At 48.0% G+C, this 16,217-nt stretch overlaps 3 protein-coding genes across 3 annotated transcripts; 2 read left to right on the top strand and 1 right to left on the bottom strand.

Annotated features, from left to right (window-relative positions):
• The first annotated feature begins 890 nt into the window (after window positions 1–890).
• Window positions 891–3,221, top strand: F4813DRAFT_356954 (uncharacterized protein). The gene is made up of 3 exons (XM_049243049.1): window positions 891–988; window positions 1,080–2,985; window positions 3,056–3,221. Exons 1-2 carry the CDS (start codon window positions 941–943, stop codon window positions 2,682–2,684), a joined length of 1,653 nt encoding a protein of 550 aa, XP_049100453.1. The 5' UTR covers window positions 891–940; the 3' UTR covers window positions 2,685–2,985; window positions 3,056–3,221.
• A 2,406-nt stretch (window positions 3,222–5,627) lies between these two features.
• Window positions 5,628–7,366, top strand: F4813DRAFT_388759 (DUF300-domain-containing protein; the record flags this gene model as incomplete). Its single annotated transcript, XM_049246740.1, has 3 exons — window positions 5,628–5,815; window positions 5,868–6,294; window positions 6,350–7,366. The coding sequence occupies 3 exons, from the start codon at window positions 5,628–5,630 to the stop codon at window positions 7,364–7,366; spliced, it is 1,632 nt and encodes a 543-aa protein (XP_049100452.1).
• Window positions 7,367–8,652: 1,286 nt separating this feature from the next.
• Window positions 8,653–15,960, bottom strand: F4813DRAFT_388758 (transcription factor/nuclear export subunit protein 2-domain-containing protein; the record flags this gene model as incomplete). The annotated part of the gene is made up of 3 exons (XM_049246739.1): window positions 8,653–11,158; window positions 11,212–11,312; window positions 11,365–15,960. The coding sequence occupies 3 exons, from the start codon at window positions 15,958–15,960 to the stop codon at window positions 8,653–8,655; spliced, it is 7,203 nt and encodes a 2,400-aa protein (XP_049100451.1).
• Window positions 15,961–16,217: the final 257 nt, after the last annotated feature.

Raw genomic sequence — 16,217 nt, 5'->3', positions numbered from 1 at the left:
GAGCGTGTGTTAAGGTGAGTGCTGTTATCGAAAATGATATTTACGCCGTTACGGTGTCTTCCATCACTCAACACCAACTCCCACAAGGCTATTTGCCTTCTTCTCCTCATTGCCATCTTGCACTGCATGCCAATATAGTAGATGCATCTCTCATCATCAACACTACATGGTTTCTAACATATTAATAACTATATGATCAAAAACTTGATTAGCATTTATCATCGTCTAAGGGGCCTTTTCTAGATTCTAGATTCCAGATTCTAGATTCCAGATTCTAGAATACATGTACTGCTCAACGATCTCGGACTCGGGTATTATAGCTTAAACGCGGCTGAAGTCAGTTAGGCTTCGATACTATCAGGGGTCCCAATTCGGATATTGTTGGGTTTTGGCTGGGCAAGATTCCATCTCCGAAACTGGGGTAAACAATCAGAATCTTGATTATAACAAGCTTGAAAATGCGAGTCAGAATAACTACCTAACCAATGATATATGATCACATGCAACTGTACGGTTCCCCCCACAACGCACGATGCAATGCACGATCCTAAGTGATAATAAATATAATCAAAGTGTACCTTCACCTAGGTATTTTTAATCACTGCTATGATTAAAGACTACTGTAGGAAGTAGCCTTTGATCTTGGTTATGATTAAATACGCCTTCCTCTACGTTGGCACATCCGTCTTGCTCGAATCAATTGGGCACTCATAGCTTAGAACCGAGAAGCAAACCAAGCATGCACTCTAGTTCAAGTGTGATATTGCTGCCCATTTAAATTGACACGAAGAACATAGATAGACCTTTTAAATCCCATCGATTGTGTAGATCTACGTGAAGATGCTTTTCAATAAACAAAGCCCAGTTTTGATTGATTAGTTACTAGTTATATGATATATCCCTAATACTAGGTATTACCTAGCGACACGAGACGAATGCCATGAGCCCCATAGAGAAAGTAAGCCCAAAAGCAATTATATGGTATTGTGTAAGTCACCTACCTAGAGAGTGACCAGATAATAATAATTCCTTTGGGTTACTAGGTATTAACTACCTACCTATTAACTAATCCTCATCAGTGCAATTGCTCATATGGGGGGATGTCCCTAGAGATCAATCCAGAATGCGTAGGTTGCGGGCAAAAAAGATGCAGCAACTGCGAGGGAGAAAAGGATCCTTTATACCAAAAACCCCCCAAAATCAAGAGGGGCATGAATGGTGAGGCTCCCCATGATAGCCGCCATGGATCTAAGGTGTTACATGGGTTACATGGCTATAAGCCCCATAGAGCCTCAATCATCAACAGAGCCGCACCGCTACAATTGTCCCCTACCGAGGGTGCCCCGGAGAGCAATGCTAAGTTAGCGTCTCTAACTCATTCGACACAGGATAAGACCAACCTAATTAGTAGATTTCAACAAGATGCCCAAGATATCCAAGATATCAGTGGGTTGGGACCGGAGACTTGTGTTGGAGAGTGTACACCCCGCAGCAATCAAGAGGACGAAGAGGACGTCTCTGAATTAACGGCATTTGACGTGGTCCCGGATACGAACGGGGACACGAATCTCCTCTTCGACTCAGTATTATATCCTGATTCTGAGGGCCACGCGAGTGCGTTCAGTTGGTCACAATGCGAATTGGAAAACGTAGAAGCTTTTGATCCCGGCGGAATTGATCTACTCGATGGATTGAATTTAGATCTAGCTCTAGATTCTTTCGATCCTTTAGATCCATTCTCTAAACCTACGAATTCCCTTGAGCCTCAAATACCAGCATTTATCTCCCCTCCTGACATCAATACAATTAATCCTGCGCATTTCCATGATGCCTTCCCCTTTGCGGCTCCGTGGACAAGACATACTATCCAATCCCCCGAATTACACATGCCATTCTTTACATACGAACAGCCCTTCCATTTACCTATAGACCCGTTTTCTAAACCTACCCGTCAATTTCAAGACATGGAGTCATTAATAGACCAAAAGGAAGAATTGCCTCATCCCCAAAGCCCTTTGCATCGCAACAGTGACAATTGTCAGCCGAGCATCAATAAGAGAAAGTTCTACCAGGAAGATCGGGAAGATAGACCTGCCCACAAGGCTTTTAGAGCATGCTCGTCATGCTCGTCAATAGCCAGCAGCGATGAAAATAGGCCTCTTGCCTGTCTTTTCTACAAGCGTGATCCGGCGCGACATGCAAACTGCATCAAAAAGAAGTTCAAAAACATCAGCGCTCTAAGGCAGCATTTAGACAACGAGCATAAATTAGGCGTTTATCACTGCAAAAGCTGCTGGGATTCCTTCGCTGATCAAAAGTCCCTCGATGCGCATGCCGCATGCGAACCAACAAACGGTAGTTCTGTTGACCAGCTTCCTCCCATCCCTAAGGCCAGAGGTCCCAACCCTAACGCCACGTTCAATAATAAGTGGTTTTGGACTTGGAAGAAGCTTTTTGGGGAAAAGACTGCTCTACCAGATTGCCCCTATTCGCACCCTACTCGGGACATGGCAGGCCATCTATTCAGCCAGCTTCTCCGAGACCTCACGACTCAGGGGATGGAGCTAGATATCCGCGGGTTTGAAGAAGCAATGTCACAATGGCTGGCATCCTACTCGGAGCCTTCGAACGAATACCCGTTAATGGATATACCCAACGTATCCAACGCAGCTCAGAAACCGTAGGCACAATTCCTTTCGATTCTGGGCACTCAAGTGGTTTCTATGAATTTCGATGGCCGGGCTTCCAGATTCGAGCCCTACTTAACAGGACGGTCCATCGCTTATCCGGATACTTGCCTACCCGACGCAATAGAGGGACAACTCTTACTCTCTCGCTCATACGGAAACTTTAGGTACCTATCTATACAACAACAATGACAGGGGTGACAGTACCTAATGGAGGAAACTGAGGGGTTTTGGCGTTATCCTTTAAGCTGCTCATGATTTTACTAAATCACAGCAAATGCCACATACCTAGATAGAGGTGCCTATAACTTTTCTTTGTTGTGGATCTACTTTGACTTGACTGATAAGGAGTACATTTATATGTTTAGAACGGAATGAGCAATGTCTAGGTTACTATGGGTGTTTGCGATCATATACAGAATGCTAGGTAGTTAAAGGAGCACTTGTATTGCACGACAGGACACTTTATACACCAACAATTACTCATGTCATAGTATTATTGTGTTACTCTTTGAGATTTGTATCATAAGCAAGTGGTTTACAGATAAATTGTCTTCCTCATGGAATAGTTACATGTAGAACCATAAGAAATGAATGCCTTGTGACATGCTTGAAGGATCAATGCGTTCATTAATATATCATGCCTAGTAGTTTCAACACACTTAGAAGTTCGGTCTGGACTTCTGGACATTGAAAATCCCAACGTAGATATGGTTGCGGCGGCCCCATATACGATGTGCAGACGTGGCACAGCAAAGATAAATTTAAGCTTCCGTCGGAAAATTAACCATTCACAACCTCTTATCTCGATGGCATCTCCGGGGTAAGAGATGAATGTCTTCATTACCTGCCCGCTTCGGCAGTACCATAGTTGCGCTGGCTGAGGAAAGATAAATACGTTGAAACGGCAGCTGTTGCCATTATTCGGTTCTCGGTTCTACCTAAGCATTTATAAGCATTCAGCTCGTGGTTTTGGTTGATCTGGTATCACATGTTTCTAACACGAACCATAAGGGAGAAGGTACTCTTTATTGGCGTATTGAGTATAAAAGCCTAGCCTAGGACCTTCATAATGTCCCTTAGACACTCGCGCTTCACAACATCTACGTTCAAGTTTAAACTCATTCTATTCTGATCCCCAAACCGAATACAAGCAAAAGACAACCAAAGCCTCTATTGCTGAACAAGTCGAGCCCATCATGCGTTTCACTATTGCAGTCGTCGCAACAATCATCGGCCTTGCTGCCGCCAATCCCATTTTCTCCGGCAACCTCGAGACTAGGCAATCTTCAGAGTACGTTTGAATTTTCAGATAATTCGCTTTTCATATACTTTCTATCGACTTTGGACGGATATCTCTTAGCCCTTGTCGCTGTTTTATCTAGCCGACTTCTATTACTCCTTTCCACATCACCGCAGTGAACTACCTACCTGGAGAATAGGGGGTTTCTACATACTTCCGTGAAGACTAAGGATGATTATGTCTGCTAACTATTTGTAATTATTTAAGTGTGTGCGGGGCACGTTTTTATCAGAAAGAAACATGTGATGCGGATTGCCCTGGCACATGTGTTTCCGACTATTACTGGGTTTGCGTTTGTGGCAATTAGAGCACTTAGATGCCGAGCGAGGATTGAAGCACTCGGGGATACTTATCTGGTAGACTATTCTGAACGAATCTACGACCTCTATTTCGAGTCTTATTATATTCATGTTGGCATATTGTGTAGTTGCAGGCGGGATCTATAGGTGGCATTTTAACAGCTAGACAACCACGTACATGGAATATATAGACTCCAGCCCCTTTCTATAGAATGCTGTGGTTGTGAGATTAGCTAACAGCAATATTAATATTTACAGCAATATTTAATTCGAAGATGAGATTTAAGATTATTTCGGATATAAGCACTTACCTAGGTACCTGCCTGAGCTTGTTTAAACTTAATCTTTATCAGATCTGAGTATGGAGAAGATTGAATTATGTCGATACGACGTGCATTTGATATCCAAGTCCCTTGGTCCCTACGGAATTTACATATTGACTAGTGGCTTAGCTGCAGAAACCGTCAGATTTAGCGCTAAGAACCCGCTCCTTTTGCCGTTCTACCGGCTCGGCTTGACCAGTGACAACGACCTAACCAATAATGAATAGTACCTACTGTATTGTACCTAGGTACCTAGACCCCGCTATGCGACATCCATGTGCATCACCGTAGTACCTACTTACGTATTCCTTTTCCTTGGCGTAGCCAATTCCCCGTTTGCTCGAAGTGGTACGTATTCCCGGTATTTGGCCTTGGCCTGTAATTTCAAAACCTTCACGAATTCGCAGATCCCATGCAACTACCAACGGGGCTGAGCATCTCTTTTTCTTTGTCTCTACCCAACACTGGAAACCCATCCATTTTTCCGGTTACTTCTTCGTCGACACGACGTGTACAACACTCCCTCAATTTCATATCTCACATCGCCAGAACATTTCACCCGCCGGCCGGACGCGACAGTTCTTTAGTAAAATAAACTCGCGAAGCCGCTCATTTCCCCTACTTTCCCCCTGTTTCCGCTTCTGGTCTCAACGACACGCACAGCCACCCGAAATCCTTTTTTCCCAACATCGATACGCCGCGTCAATCACGAAATTCCCCGGAAATATAATTATAATTTACTTATCAGGTAGCCTCGTAGCCTCTAATCAATTTAATACCGGCGGAGGACGAGACTTTTCCAGGGTTGGATCGTTGGATCGTTGGATCGAACAGCGACTGCGCTTTACCTTTACCTTCTAGTCTACGTCTACTACATCTACTACGCCTTACGGATGATCGAGTTACAGTCGGCGCGATGAATCTAAATCTAACATGTAACTCGACGTTGGAGGATATGAGAAGTACGTGCTGAGATACCCGACCCAGAATCTGGGGTTCCTGCATGCCCAGAATCATGGCGCCAAGACGTAATGCTGACATGCTTGTGATAGTCGGATCCGAAGAGAAGATCGTGGGACCTTTGACCTTCCATGATCTTGCCCTCATCATCGCTGGCGCCGCTACTATTATCGCCTTTATCGTGAGCTTTTATTTGATGTGGCAACATGCCCTAAACTACACCAAGCCCCGTGAACAGCGACAGTACGTTTATCTCCCCGTAGCGACGACGTACGATTTTACTGACTTGAGTTAGTATCATTCGCATCTTGTTTATGATCCCGGTTTATGCCACCTCGGCCTTCTTGTGCATATGGTACTACTGGCATGCCGTTTACTTCCAGGTCATCAGCGATTGCTACGAGGCTTTCGCCATCGCCTCCTTCTTCGCCCTCATGTGCCATTATGTGGCACCCGACTTACACGAGCAGAAGGATTTCTTCCGAAATATGCACCCTATACAAGAGTGGGTATGGCCGATCACCTGGCTCGCTAAGTGCAGTGGTGGTGAAAAGGGACCGTGGAGGACCCCTAAGAGCGGTCTGACGTGGTTTAATATCGTCTGGATCGGAATATACCATTACTGCTTCATTAGGGTCGCCATGACCATCACGGCCGTTGTGACGCAGTATTTTGAACGGTACTGCGAGAGTTCTAACAGTCCCGTTTTTGCCCACATTTGGGTATGTATCGCCATGCTGCGCAAGGAAAAGGGTGGCGTTGCTTACATTGTTACAGGTTATTGCAATCGAGTGTATAGCGGTCACTATTGCTATGTTCTGCCTCATCCAGTTTTACATACAGCTGCGAGAACCGCTAAGCGAGCACAGGCCGTTTCTCAAGGTTTTGGCTATAAAACTTGTCATCTTCTTGTCATTCTGGCAAACGATCGCCATCTCTCTCGGAACGTCTACCCTTCATATTGTAAACCCGAACGCCATCCTCGCCTACCCCGACCTGAAAGTTGGTATACCTAGTCTAATGCTTTGCGTCGAGATGGCGCTTTTTTCAGTCCTCCACATTTGGGCGTTTCCTTACACCCCGTATCTCGAAAGCGCTAAGACGACATACTACCCGGTTTCTGATCCGTCCCAGGGAGCGTCCCCCCGCGAAAACGAGCATGGAGCCAAGATGGGTGGCTTTATGGGCCTGAAAGCTTTTGTAGACGCTCTTAACCCATGGGATATCGTCAAGGCGTTCGGCCGTGGTATGAGATGGCTATTTGTGGGGGTTAAGCGCCGCCGTGAAGACCCTAGTTATCAGGCTAAGGCCAGTGATATTGACACTAGCTATCCCATGAAACCGTACGGCGCAGGTCGCCCCGGCGTGAAGAGTACGGAGAATCTGCCAATCGCTTCCGAATTTCGTCGAAGTACGTTTGGCGTTGGACCCGGTGATCCAGTCCCCGAGGAGAGCGCGGGATTAATCACCCACGCGCAGCCGAATCCAGCTAATCTCTCAAGGCGTCAACCAGACCCTTATTCAGAGCCTGGCCCGGTACAATTCTACGACTACCCCAACCCTCCAATGGGTTACGCCGGCTACGCGTCCTACGACGACGTTAGAGGCGATCTAGGAGCCGCAAATGTGCAATATGAATACGATCCGAACGAAGCCCGCGGCAGCCAAGGTGGAAGCACAGCGGGTTGGAATGGGCCACATGGTAGAACTGGACCAGGTTCAAGAACCTCGACACAAGTTCGCGTCGGCAACGCGCTATGGGGCGATCGACCTCAGCCGGGCACTGCAAGATAATTGCGATCCTTACCATTCACACTAGCCACAAGTATAGAATCTTGTTGCGTTTTCTCTGCGAATGCATATTAGGGTTACGGGGCTAGCCTTGGAATTTCGGCGTTATGGAAACATTTTTGAAGGAGGGGTCTTTGCGCAAGGCGTCTAACTGGTCCGTTTAGACCAGACGAAACTTGATGATTTGTTTCGCCTGTGTTTTTTTTTTGCCCTCTACTGGAGTGGATCATATCATACTTGTTCAAGTAGCTTTGCCGACTGGTTACCAAGGCATGGCAGGATAGGGAAGTCGATAATATATGACTTGGAGATAGATAGAGATACCTTCGTACTTGCGATTGCATAATGAAATGATACGTAAAATCTCGCCTTGTTGCTGCATACCTAACGTTTACTACTTCTGCGTATTAATGAATGGGCTTCATAGTCTGGGTATGACATGAAGACCTTGAGCTGGGTTGGCGTATTTATTATTCTATTGTATAGGAGTGTGTCCTGAGTGTCTGTCCGCTAGAGAAGAGTGGTTGTACTATTTCACTTCTGCGAAACTTGTCACGCGTTTAGTCTGCATGATGCGTGATACCGCGTACATCTATTCATCCACGAGATTAGGCAATGATCTTTCCTATGACAAGCCTAATCTCTAGTCCCGTTCCCTAGCCCCAATCATATTCTACAATTCACACTTCATCCTTAAGAACGCCGGGTTGCCGATTCTATTGTACGTCTGCCCGTTCCTATATCGCATAGGTGTGACGATGAGAAAATAAGGGGGGTATCATAATGCGCGGCTAGTTGTTTGCTTTGCTTTGTTCTGTTGTACATCAGATAGGAGGAAAAATTTAAGCGTAACGTTTCTGATTCTGGTTTTGGTATCTCTTAACGCCTGGATGAACGATAAATGCAGGGAAGGAAAATTGTCTGAATTAAATAGTGTTTGATGTCCCCTTTGCCTTGCTTGTTTTTTTTTTTTTGCTGTGGAGATAGGTGTCCTCCTTAATTCGCGTTAAATCGAAAAAAACCAACCCTGGCGAAGCCGTTTGTCAAAAATGCTCAAAGTTTCCCGCGCCCATCACCCTTGACACCATTGTAGATGAATGCTATGGAAATGTAGTAATCAATGACGATGCCTCTGTTGTTTCTGCTGTTGTTTCTGCCATTGTTTGCGAATTATGTGCTCGTCGCCCTCAGCTGATTTTTCATAATACATGGTCGAGTTAAAAAAAAAAAAATTTTTATCGAGGTAATCTCACATAGCGCGGCTGAGCTTGGTCATCTTGACCCCGGTCCTAACGTCTCTGCCTCTTCTCGGTGGGTCCTCCGAAATCATCGCTTCGACGCTTGCGGCCTCGATCGTCACCTCCCCTTGCGTCACGACGATCATCACCTCCACGTTGTCCTCCACCTGGTCCGCCTCCTCCTCGACCACGTCCATAATCTTCATGTCTGCCACTACCACCATCCCCTCGATGACGCGGCTCTCGCGGCCCATCACGAGGGTTACCCATCAAATCACCTCTCCCAGCACCAGGCATTGGCTCCCTACCAATACCCGCAGAATCCCGGCCGGATCGGCGCGGAGGTTCCATCTCGCCTTCTCTTCCGTGACCGGGAAGCCCGGCATTGGATTTCCGATCTCGGTAATCACGGTGCTCCTTTGGTCTCTGATCCCTTTCTGTACTGCGATCCCGGCTGCTCCGGCGGGAGGATCGTAGAGACCGATCAGCATTACTATGATCTCTTCGTCCTCGCTCGTGATCATTTCGCCCAGAGCGTTCTCCTCCGTTCATATTGCGCTCACCCACCAGTAAATTGGGATCTGGACGCTCGTGAACAGGTGTAGAGACGGGGGATGCTCCCGTGAGCACCTGGGCGTCAGACCCAGCCAGATTAGATCGAGAACCTCTCGAGCGTACAGTGGGGCTCCCCCCAGACAGTATAGTGTTGATACCTGATAACTGCCGTCTCCCACCACCAGCCCTGGAACGTTCATTAGTGTTTGCTGGTCCGGTAGGCGCGGCCATTATGTTAGCATCAGACCCGAAGGGACCTGGGTGGCCTCCAGACGGTTGACGATGACTTGTCGGTCCAGACATGGGAGTTCGATCCGAAGTTTGTAAAGGAGGTAGAGTAGAACGATTGCCTTGGTGAGAACCCGAAGGGGATGCTGAAATCTGGCCCATTCGATCTGGATGCACAGAGACTGGGTTGGAAATAGGAACTGGGTACGTTGGCTGAGGGGACGGTACTAGCCCAGCTGAACTACCTGGGTTCAATTGTCTTAGTCTTTCTGGATGTATTCCCGTTGACGGATTATTAGCCGTTGGAGAAGTAGCCTGACCAGTTCCATGGCCATACTGTCCTCCTGTTTGACCTCGACGTGGCCTAGACGATGCGGGGCCAGTAGGAGGGTGATGCCTGTCTGGTGACGTAGGCCGGTGAGGCTCGTTGCTCGGAAACCTGGGATCTGGTCGTCCCGGGATGTTGTTTGCTGGGGCGCGAGTTGAGTTACGACCACGGCCACGTGGCCCCTCGGGAGGATTAGTTGCGTCACTAATCGAGGGAATCGAACTTAGGCGGCCGTATTCCGGATCTTGGTTGTTTAGTCGGCCATGATCAGAATCGCTCCTAGATGTATGAGGTGGCCCTTGAAATGTGATAGGGTCGCGAGACCTATCGGCTATGCCTCGGTCACCTTCGTGATCAATTATCCTACTGCCTTTTGGCCCAGTAGCTGGCAGTGGTTCATTCCAATGATCACGAGGCGGATGATCTACACGGTGAGGCCGGTCACGGGATGGGTCGTTAGGTCGAGGGTCCGAACGGTTATCTCGCCGAGGCGATACTGGGCGGGAGCTATTACGATCTCGGCTATCTTCCCTGGCTTGACGACTACTGGGCCTGCCTTCGTTGATTAGAGCCGCACGAGCCGGGTTTACCATATTCGAGCGCTCATCTGGACGATCTGCGTTGATGAGGCGTGCGCGTTCCGGGTTTACCGTTGGGCCTTGCAGCTCTGGCTGTGGAGGGGGCGGCATAGGATTTGTGGTCACTGTGTTGTCACGTTGCGCTCTAGTTGCATCGGGTCCTCGATTGGTACCGCCTGAAGGCACGGAGCGGTCACGCGGGCCGCGACCATCCCGATCGGGAGTATTTGATTCGTTTCGCCGGCCGGTTTCTGGTCTGTGTGAAGAACGATCTCTCTCAGATCTTGGAGACTCCCTTGGAATATTTTCAGGAATGCGACGATCCCCAGCTGGCTGGTCTCGTACTCGAGCTAAACGTGAATCATCTGGAGCTCGGAACGACGACCTCTGATCTCTAGGATCTCTTGGATCTCTTAATTCCCTAGAATCACGTAGCTCTCTCGGATCCCTTACAGCTCGCACTTCTCTTGGATCCCTGCTCTCTCTATGATCGCGAGGATGTGTAGAAGTCGTAATTTGACCAAATTTGTCGTGCGTGAAGTGTGCGGGAAATGGCACTTCTGGTCGGCTAGGCAGTCCAGGAGCAGGGGCCAGAGTTGAAGGACGGGACAAATCTACCCTTTGGCTAGATACCGAAGCAGGCGGCGCAGGAGGTATAGATCTTGGAGTCGAGGATCGACTTGGAATTGGTCTTGAGTCGATTTTTTGTAAAGGAGCAGCTGTTGGCTTTTGAGTAGTATCCCTGTTGGTAGGCGTATGCTGCCGAGAATTCGTATCTTTCTTAATAGATTCGGCACCAGCCGATGCTTTCACGTCATTTACCTCGCCATCTTCTTCTTCGGCATTTGCCCTAATCCGCGTTGGCATGCTGCTAATATATTAGGCAAATATTTGGTTATTCTTAAGCAGAACTAAACTTACCCTGTCGTGGTAGGCTTGAAGTCTGGCGCATTTGGCCGGAGACCTGGCTGGCCGGGTTTAGTAGGGTCCGTTGATTTTTTATCCTCTGCAGAGTCACCGCTCTGTGGTAGGGTTAGCACTCGTATGATTCCCAGTATGACGGTGAGAACTTACTGTATTAGACCGAAAGGCCTGGACCATGACCCATTTAGGTGAGTACTTCTTGAGGGCTGAAGTTGCGGTGTTCGCAGTGACCGAGAGGTCCACCCTGTGACTATGTCCATCGTCACCTCCATTCTTTGTTGCATCTTCACGTTCAGCAATCTTTCCGAGTATCTGTAGGAATTGCCGACCCATGAAGTCAACAGCAGGGAAGTGCTCGAGCCCTGCCTTCAATACTGTGATAGCATTTCTGATATGCATCCATTCTGTTCCAGTAAGACAAGCTCGTAAAGCTGTAGCTAAGTTCCGATGCCATGTCCAAAGAAGATCGCGAAATTGGTCGTGTTCCATGAATGCTGTCGGTTTACCATTGTCTTCAAAGGCTGTTGCAAACCCAATTTTCCCGTTCTGTATTGCTTCTTTGACGTACACATCCTTGTCCTTGTGCCACTTTGCAAGGTCACCCAATGTAAGCTTAATAAAATGGCCGAGGAATTCGGCTTCCCGAACCGTACAGCCGAATATCATCAAACGCAGCCTATTTACACCGAAGAATCGGTCATATAAGTCCATGAGCCTGAAATTTGGCACTCGACTCGAGTGCATAAACCGGATCATTCGGTGGCAGAAGTCTGCGTCGCTAGGCGATAGTAAAATTCGCGGGATGAGGCATTCTTCGATGAATGTATCAGCAATAGATTCTGCTTTTGCTGATGAGACAAACCATCGTGGACTCTGTTTGATAAGTAATATCTTAGTCTTGCTCACTCGTTCGTGACAGGTACTAGCTTCAGCAGAGAGATCCTTGTTAAGCTGGATAAGGGCATCAAGAGACTTTTTCTTGGTACTCATATCGCCTCGTTCTCGTTTTAATTCGGTGTACTGTTTCTCTACCCTAGTAATCTCGGCTTCATAACTGTTCATCGGAACCACGAGATCTCCCGTCTGCAGAGACCAAAAGAGCACAAAAAATTCGGGGCTAATTTTGCCCCATACTTCTGCAGGGAATATAGTTCGAACAGCGTTGACGATGGGGCTGAGTACTTCTAAGAACCGGTCAGGTTTCTGACCGTTTATTGCTGGTGGTAATTGAGGTTGAGTTGCCTCATCTACATCCGGTGCGTCCACTGCCATGCGATCCTCGCCGTCTTGGCCAACGGTGACCGGCGCACCATCATTGCTCTTTGCTTCATTGGATGAATCGGTCTCTGCATCTGGCGTTGATTCGGATGTGGCAACAGCGAGCTTCTCTCCAGGACCCATTATGAAATATTGGAGACTGGCTCGGCCTATCATAAAGGCAAGATTAGCGTCAAGGCCAAAATCCGTCATCAACCGTGGGATGTTAGGTATAAGTGCATCGAATTGCTCGGGGGTTAGGTTATTTCGCAGCAGCTCTACATATTGAACAAGAGCTTGCTGTGAGTCGTCAATCACGGTTGCCAAGTACTTGATATGTGTTTCATTCTCCGGTAGATGATAGATGGCGGATTGCCGGTACTGGGCCATGTTTGTTAGGAGTCGACAAGCGAGATCTGTCTGCACTAAAGCCTTCATAAGACGAGCAGCACTCTTAGCGGACTCGTACCGTTTATCGCCTAAACTAACCAGCATTTGGCGTCGTAGAACCTCACCACCGCTCAGGGCGAATAATTGGGCGTCCGTGAAATCAATGTCCGAGACAATTCCGCCCATGGAAGTGATGAGCTCCCGCAGAATGATTAAGTCAGTGGGATTCCCGTGAGTGATTTGATCATTCACGTAATAAATGACGGGCGTCGGATCCATATTGCTATACCGTCGGAATACCCTTCCCGAAAATTTGGATAGAGCCTGCAGCCATCGACTGGTCAAGAGTATAGATGCCTCCTGGGTTCTGCTCCTTTCTTTGCCACCCAATGAGCTCAAGAGAGACCAAACAAGAATGTCATGGCCCATTTCTGTAAAATACTTCGTGCACTCTACAAATGCCTCAATAAGATTGGTATAGGCCTCGATCTGTTCAAGGGCGACCTTGCATACAATACCGGGCGACGACAGTGCTACTTTGGCGAGTTTCTTTGCAGAACTAGAAATGTTCTGGTAAGAAAGCCGTTTTAAAGTCGCTATTGTGCTTGCTTTGGCATGTCTGAAAGCTTTAGCCATGGCAGGAATTCGAGATATTTGCCCTTCATAGCACTCCGAGTAAATATTATAGCGAACCTGTGTCGGATAGTACTTAAGAAGATCCCAAACCGCACCTACGGCATCGACGTTGGCATCGCAAAGGCACAGCGATGGGACAAGTGTCCGTCGAAGGAGATCTTGCCAACGCGCTGCATTTCCTGGCGACTGGTCTTGTAAGAAGCTTTTCACGCCAATAGCGGCTAATTTCTTGACCAAAGAAGGTTCCCTTCCGATGTTAACGCCGGATACGTTGAGGAGCGTGCTGCAGAGCGTGAAAACGTCATCAACTGTTTGGCATATAGGAACGTTATCTGCCCATTCGTCGAGGTAAAACCGGTAGATGATGCCTTTGTGGCTACCATCGGGATGGGGCCATTTCAGAATTTTTACAGGGGAGCCGTCGGTAAGCTTCAGGTTGCCCTTTGTCATCCCAGATTGATCCTGAGCTAGTTCTGCTTTGATGGGATGGTTGGTCACGGGTCGAACCTCAATAGGCCGGGTTTCTTCGAAGACTTTGTTGATAGAATGTAGTAAAATACGATTAAGAGCTGGATATATTTCGTCGGGATACGCTTCGGGAAGCCAAGGAAAGCGACCGATGATGAATAAAGCTTCAGGGATGGCACCCACAACCAACAAGTGGGTTACTAGATCTGCCTTATGAGCCTCTTGTGGGTCGGGCAGACTCGTCTCGTCGTCTTCCTTCGTAGTATTCGCATCTTGCTTGTTGCTGTCACCATTCGCAGCCGTAGATTCCCGGAGTTTGGAAGATGTTGGCAAGGTGTCATCGGTAAGAGCTCCAGCTGTAAGGAGAGCGTTTGGCTCGTTGCCGTGTCTCTTAAGCAACTCTTTTTCCTCGAGCTCCTTTTCTCGTCGTTCCCTCAAGGCTTCCATCTGGGTATCGCTCGGCCAGAGGTGAGGGTAAAGATCAGGCAGAGAAATAAACCCAATTTTGATGAAGAAGGCGGCAAGATAGTACAGATTCGCCGGTAGTGCTTCGAACTTAGCTCGAGCGTCGGACGCATAGAATCGAAATTTGAAGCCCAATAACTGCGCAGCTATCTTATTGCCGCACGGTGGAAGGGTCTTCGTAGTTCTTATCCAATCGAGAGTAGAGTCGCTATTCGAGTTAGGACCGGAAGTAGTTTCCGTAGAGTCGTATTGATCGATATCTTCAACACGTCTTCCGCCAAGCTCAAAAAAGGCATCTAGGTGAATTTCTCGAGCTCTATCCCAGAACGTCAGGTCGCGCTGATAACACCGTTCGACAAGCTCGGCTTTGAGATCCTCGAGACTGGTGTTTTCATATTGTGGCAAAGCCCATTTTGGTAGGCCGCCTGCGAACACCCTTTCTGCATGCTCGACCTGATTGCGAGGCCACCAAGAACTAATTCGCAAAAATCTCGAGAAGAATACGATGTTTCTTAACATCGTTGCAGAAAAAACGTCAATGACAACATCCAGAACTCTGCCAACATCAAGATCGAACGTTCCAATTAAACCCTTCACACGCTCCCAACAAGCTTGCACAAGGGCAAAGTCATGGTGGTCTCGAGCGTAATACGGTGTGCGATAGAGTTCTGCAGCAAGCTTAGAGTATCCCTCAGACTCTTCTCGAAGCAGGTTATAATTAGCTTGTCGGTACAGTTGATTTGTGGCATATCTGATGCCTAATTTGACGAAGGTTTCACGGATTAACCCAAGTTGCTGTAAGGCCGGCGCGTCCAATACTTCGCGCAAGATCTTGGGAGATATCTCCGTGGCAACAACAAAGTCTCGTAGTTGTGGCCTAGCCGCACCATCTTCAGAGTCGATGAAAATCGAGAGCGTGTCGAGGAATAGCCTCTGTGCATCAAACCCGAACCCAGGACCATCGGCATTCTCGACCGCTGGTCCGAGTATTTGTTTCACGCAAATTCCTGCGTCGGTTGGGTTAAGGCGCCCTTCAAGAACAGCACGTGTGAACTCTTGAGATATAGTTGAGATTTCTTCAACGTCTTCGTCGTTACGAGACTTGATACCATGCTCAACAACATCCTGGCGGCCTTTCTGCTGCCACGTGGAGAGTCGCGAGTCTGTTAATACAGCGAAGTTATAGTTGGAAGGAATGGGAGGTCGAGGTTGGCTAGATTGCGGAGGAGCAGATGGCGTAGAGGGTATCGTAGATGGAGCAGCCTGCGACGATGAACTAGATGGTCGAACAGTTGATGGAGAGACGGGGCCTCGATGACCCGTAGCGGCTAGTTGATTGCCTGACGAATCGCGACGGTCGGCATTCCTCCTTGTATTGCGACCGCTTGATGCACGACGATTCTGCGATGAAGGACTATCTTGGAAATCTCGTTCGTGCTGGGCGAGGTTTGTGTCGGAAGGACGATGAGGAGCCGGCCGATTTGCTCCAGCGTCGGATGGCCGCTCGTTCCTCTTTCGCTTTGGAGGCATTTTGGTTGCGTGCGACGGATTCTATGTCACAGAAAAGGGCATCGAAGATGAGGCTAGAAACCGAAAGGCTAGAAACCGAAAGGCTAGTAGTAGTGGATATGTTCAGACGGCGATGAGAACAGTGGGAATTAGACCTCAGCGTATCATACTTAGTGTAAACCTAGATAAATATTGTTGCTGGAGGGGGCCGCGATGATTTCTGACAAGTAGTCGGAGTAGCCGTGTAGCATTGCCAGAGAAATAGTGACGAGTAAGAG

This window comes from Daldinia decipiens, assembly GCF_022478715.1.
Source record: "Daldinia decipiens strain CBS 113046 unplaced genomic scaffold F4813scaffold_13, whole genome shotgun sequence".
Classification (NCBI taxonomy): Eukaryota; Fungi; Ascomycota; class Sordariomycetes; order Xylariales; family Hypoxylaceae; genus Daldinia; species Daldinia decipiens.
Note: the sequence above shows the minus strand (reverse complement) of the source record. Positions and strands in the feature narration are given on the sequence as shown.

Bases quoted from the DNA above. Each gene is read 5' to 3' on its own strand.
- F4813DRAFT_356954 (XM_049243049.1), top strand. From the start codon at position 941: ATGAGCCCCATAGAGAAAGTAAGCCCAAAAGCAATTATATGGTATTGT. The intron at 989-1,079 runs GTAAGTCACCTA...AATCCTCATCAG, and splicing joins AAGCAATTATATGGTATTGT to TGCAATTGCTCATATGGGGG.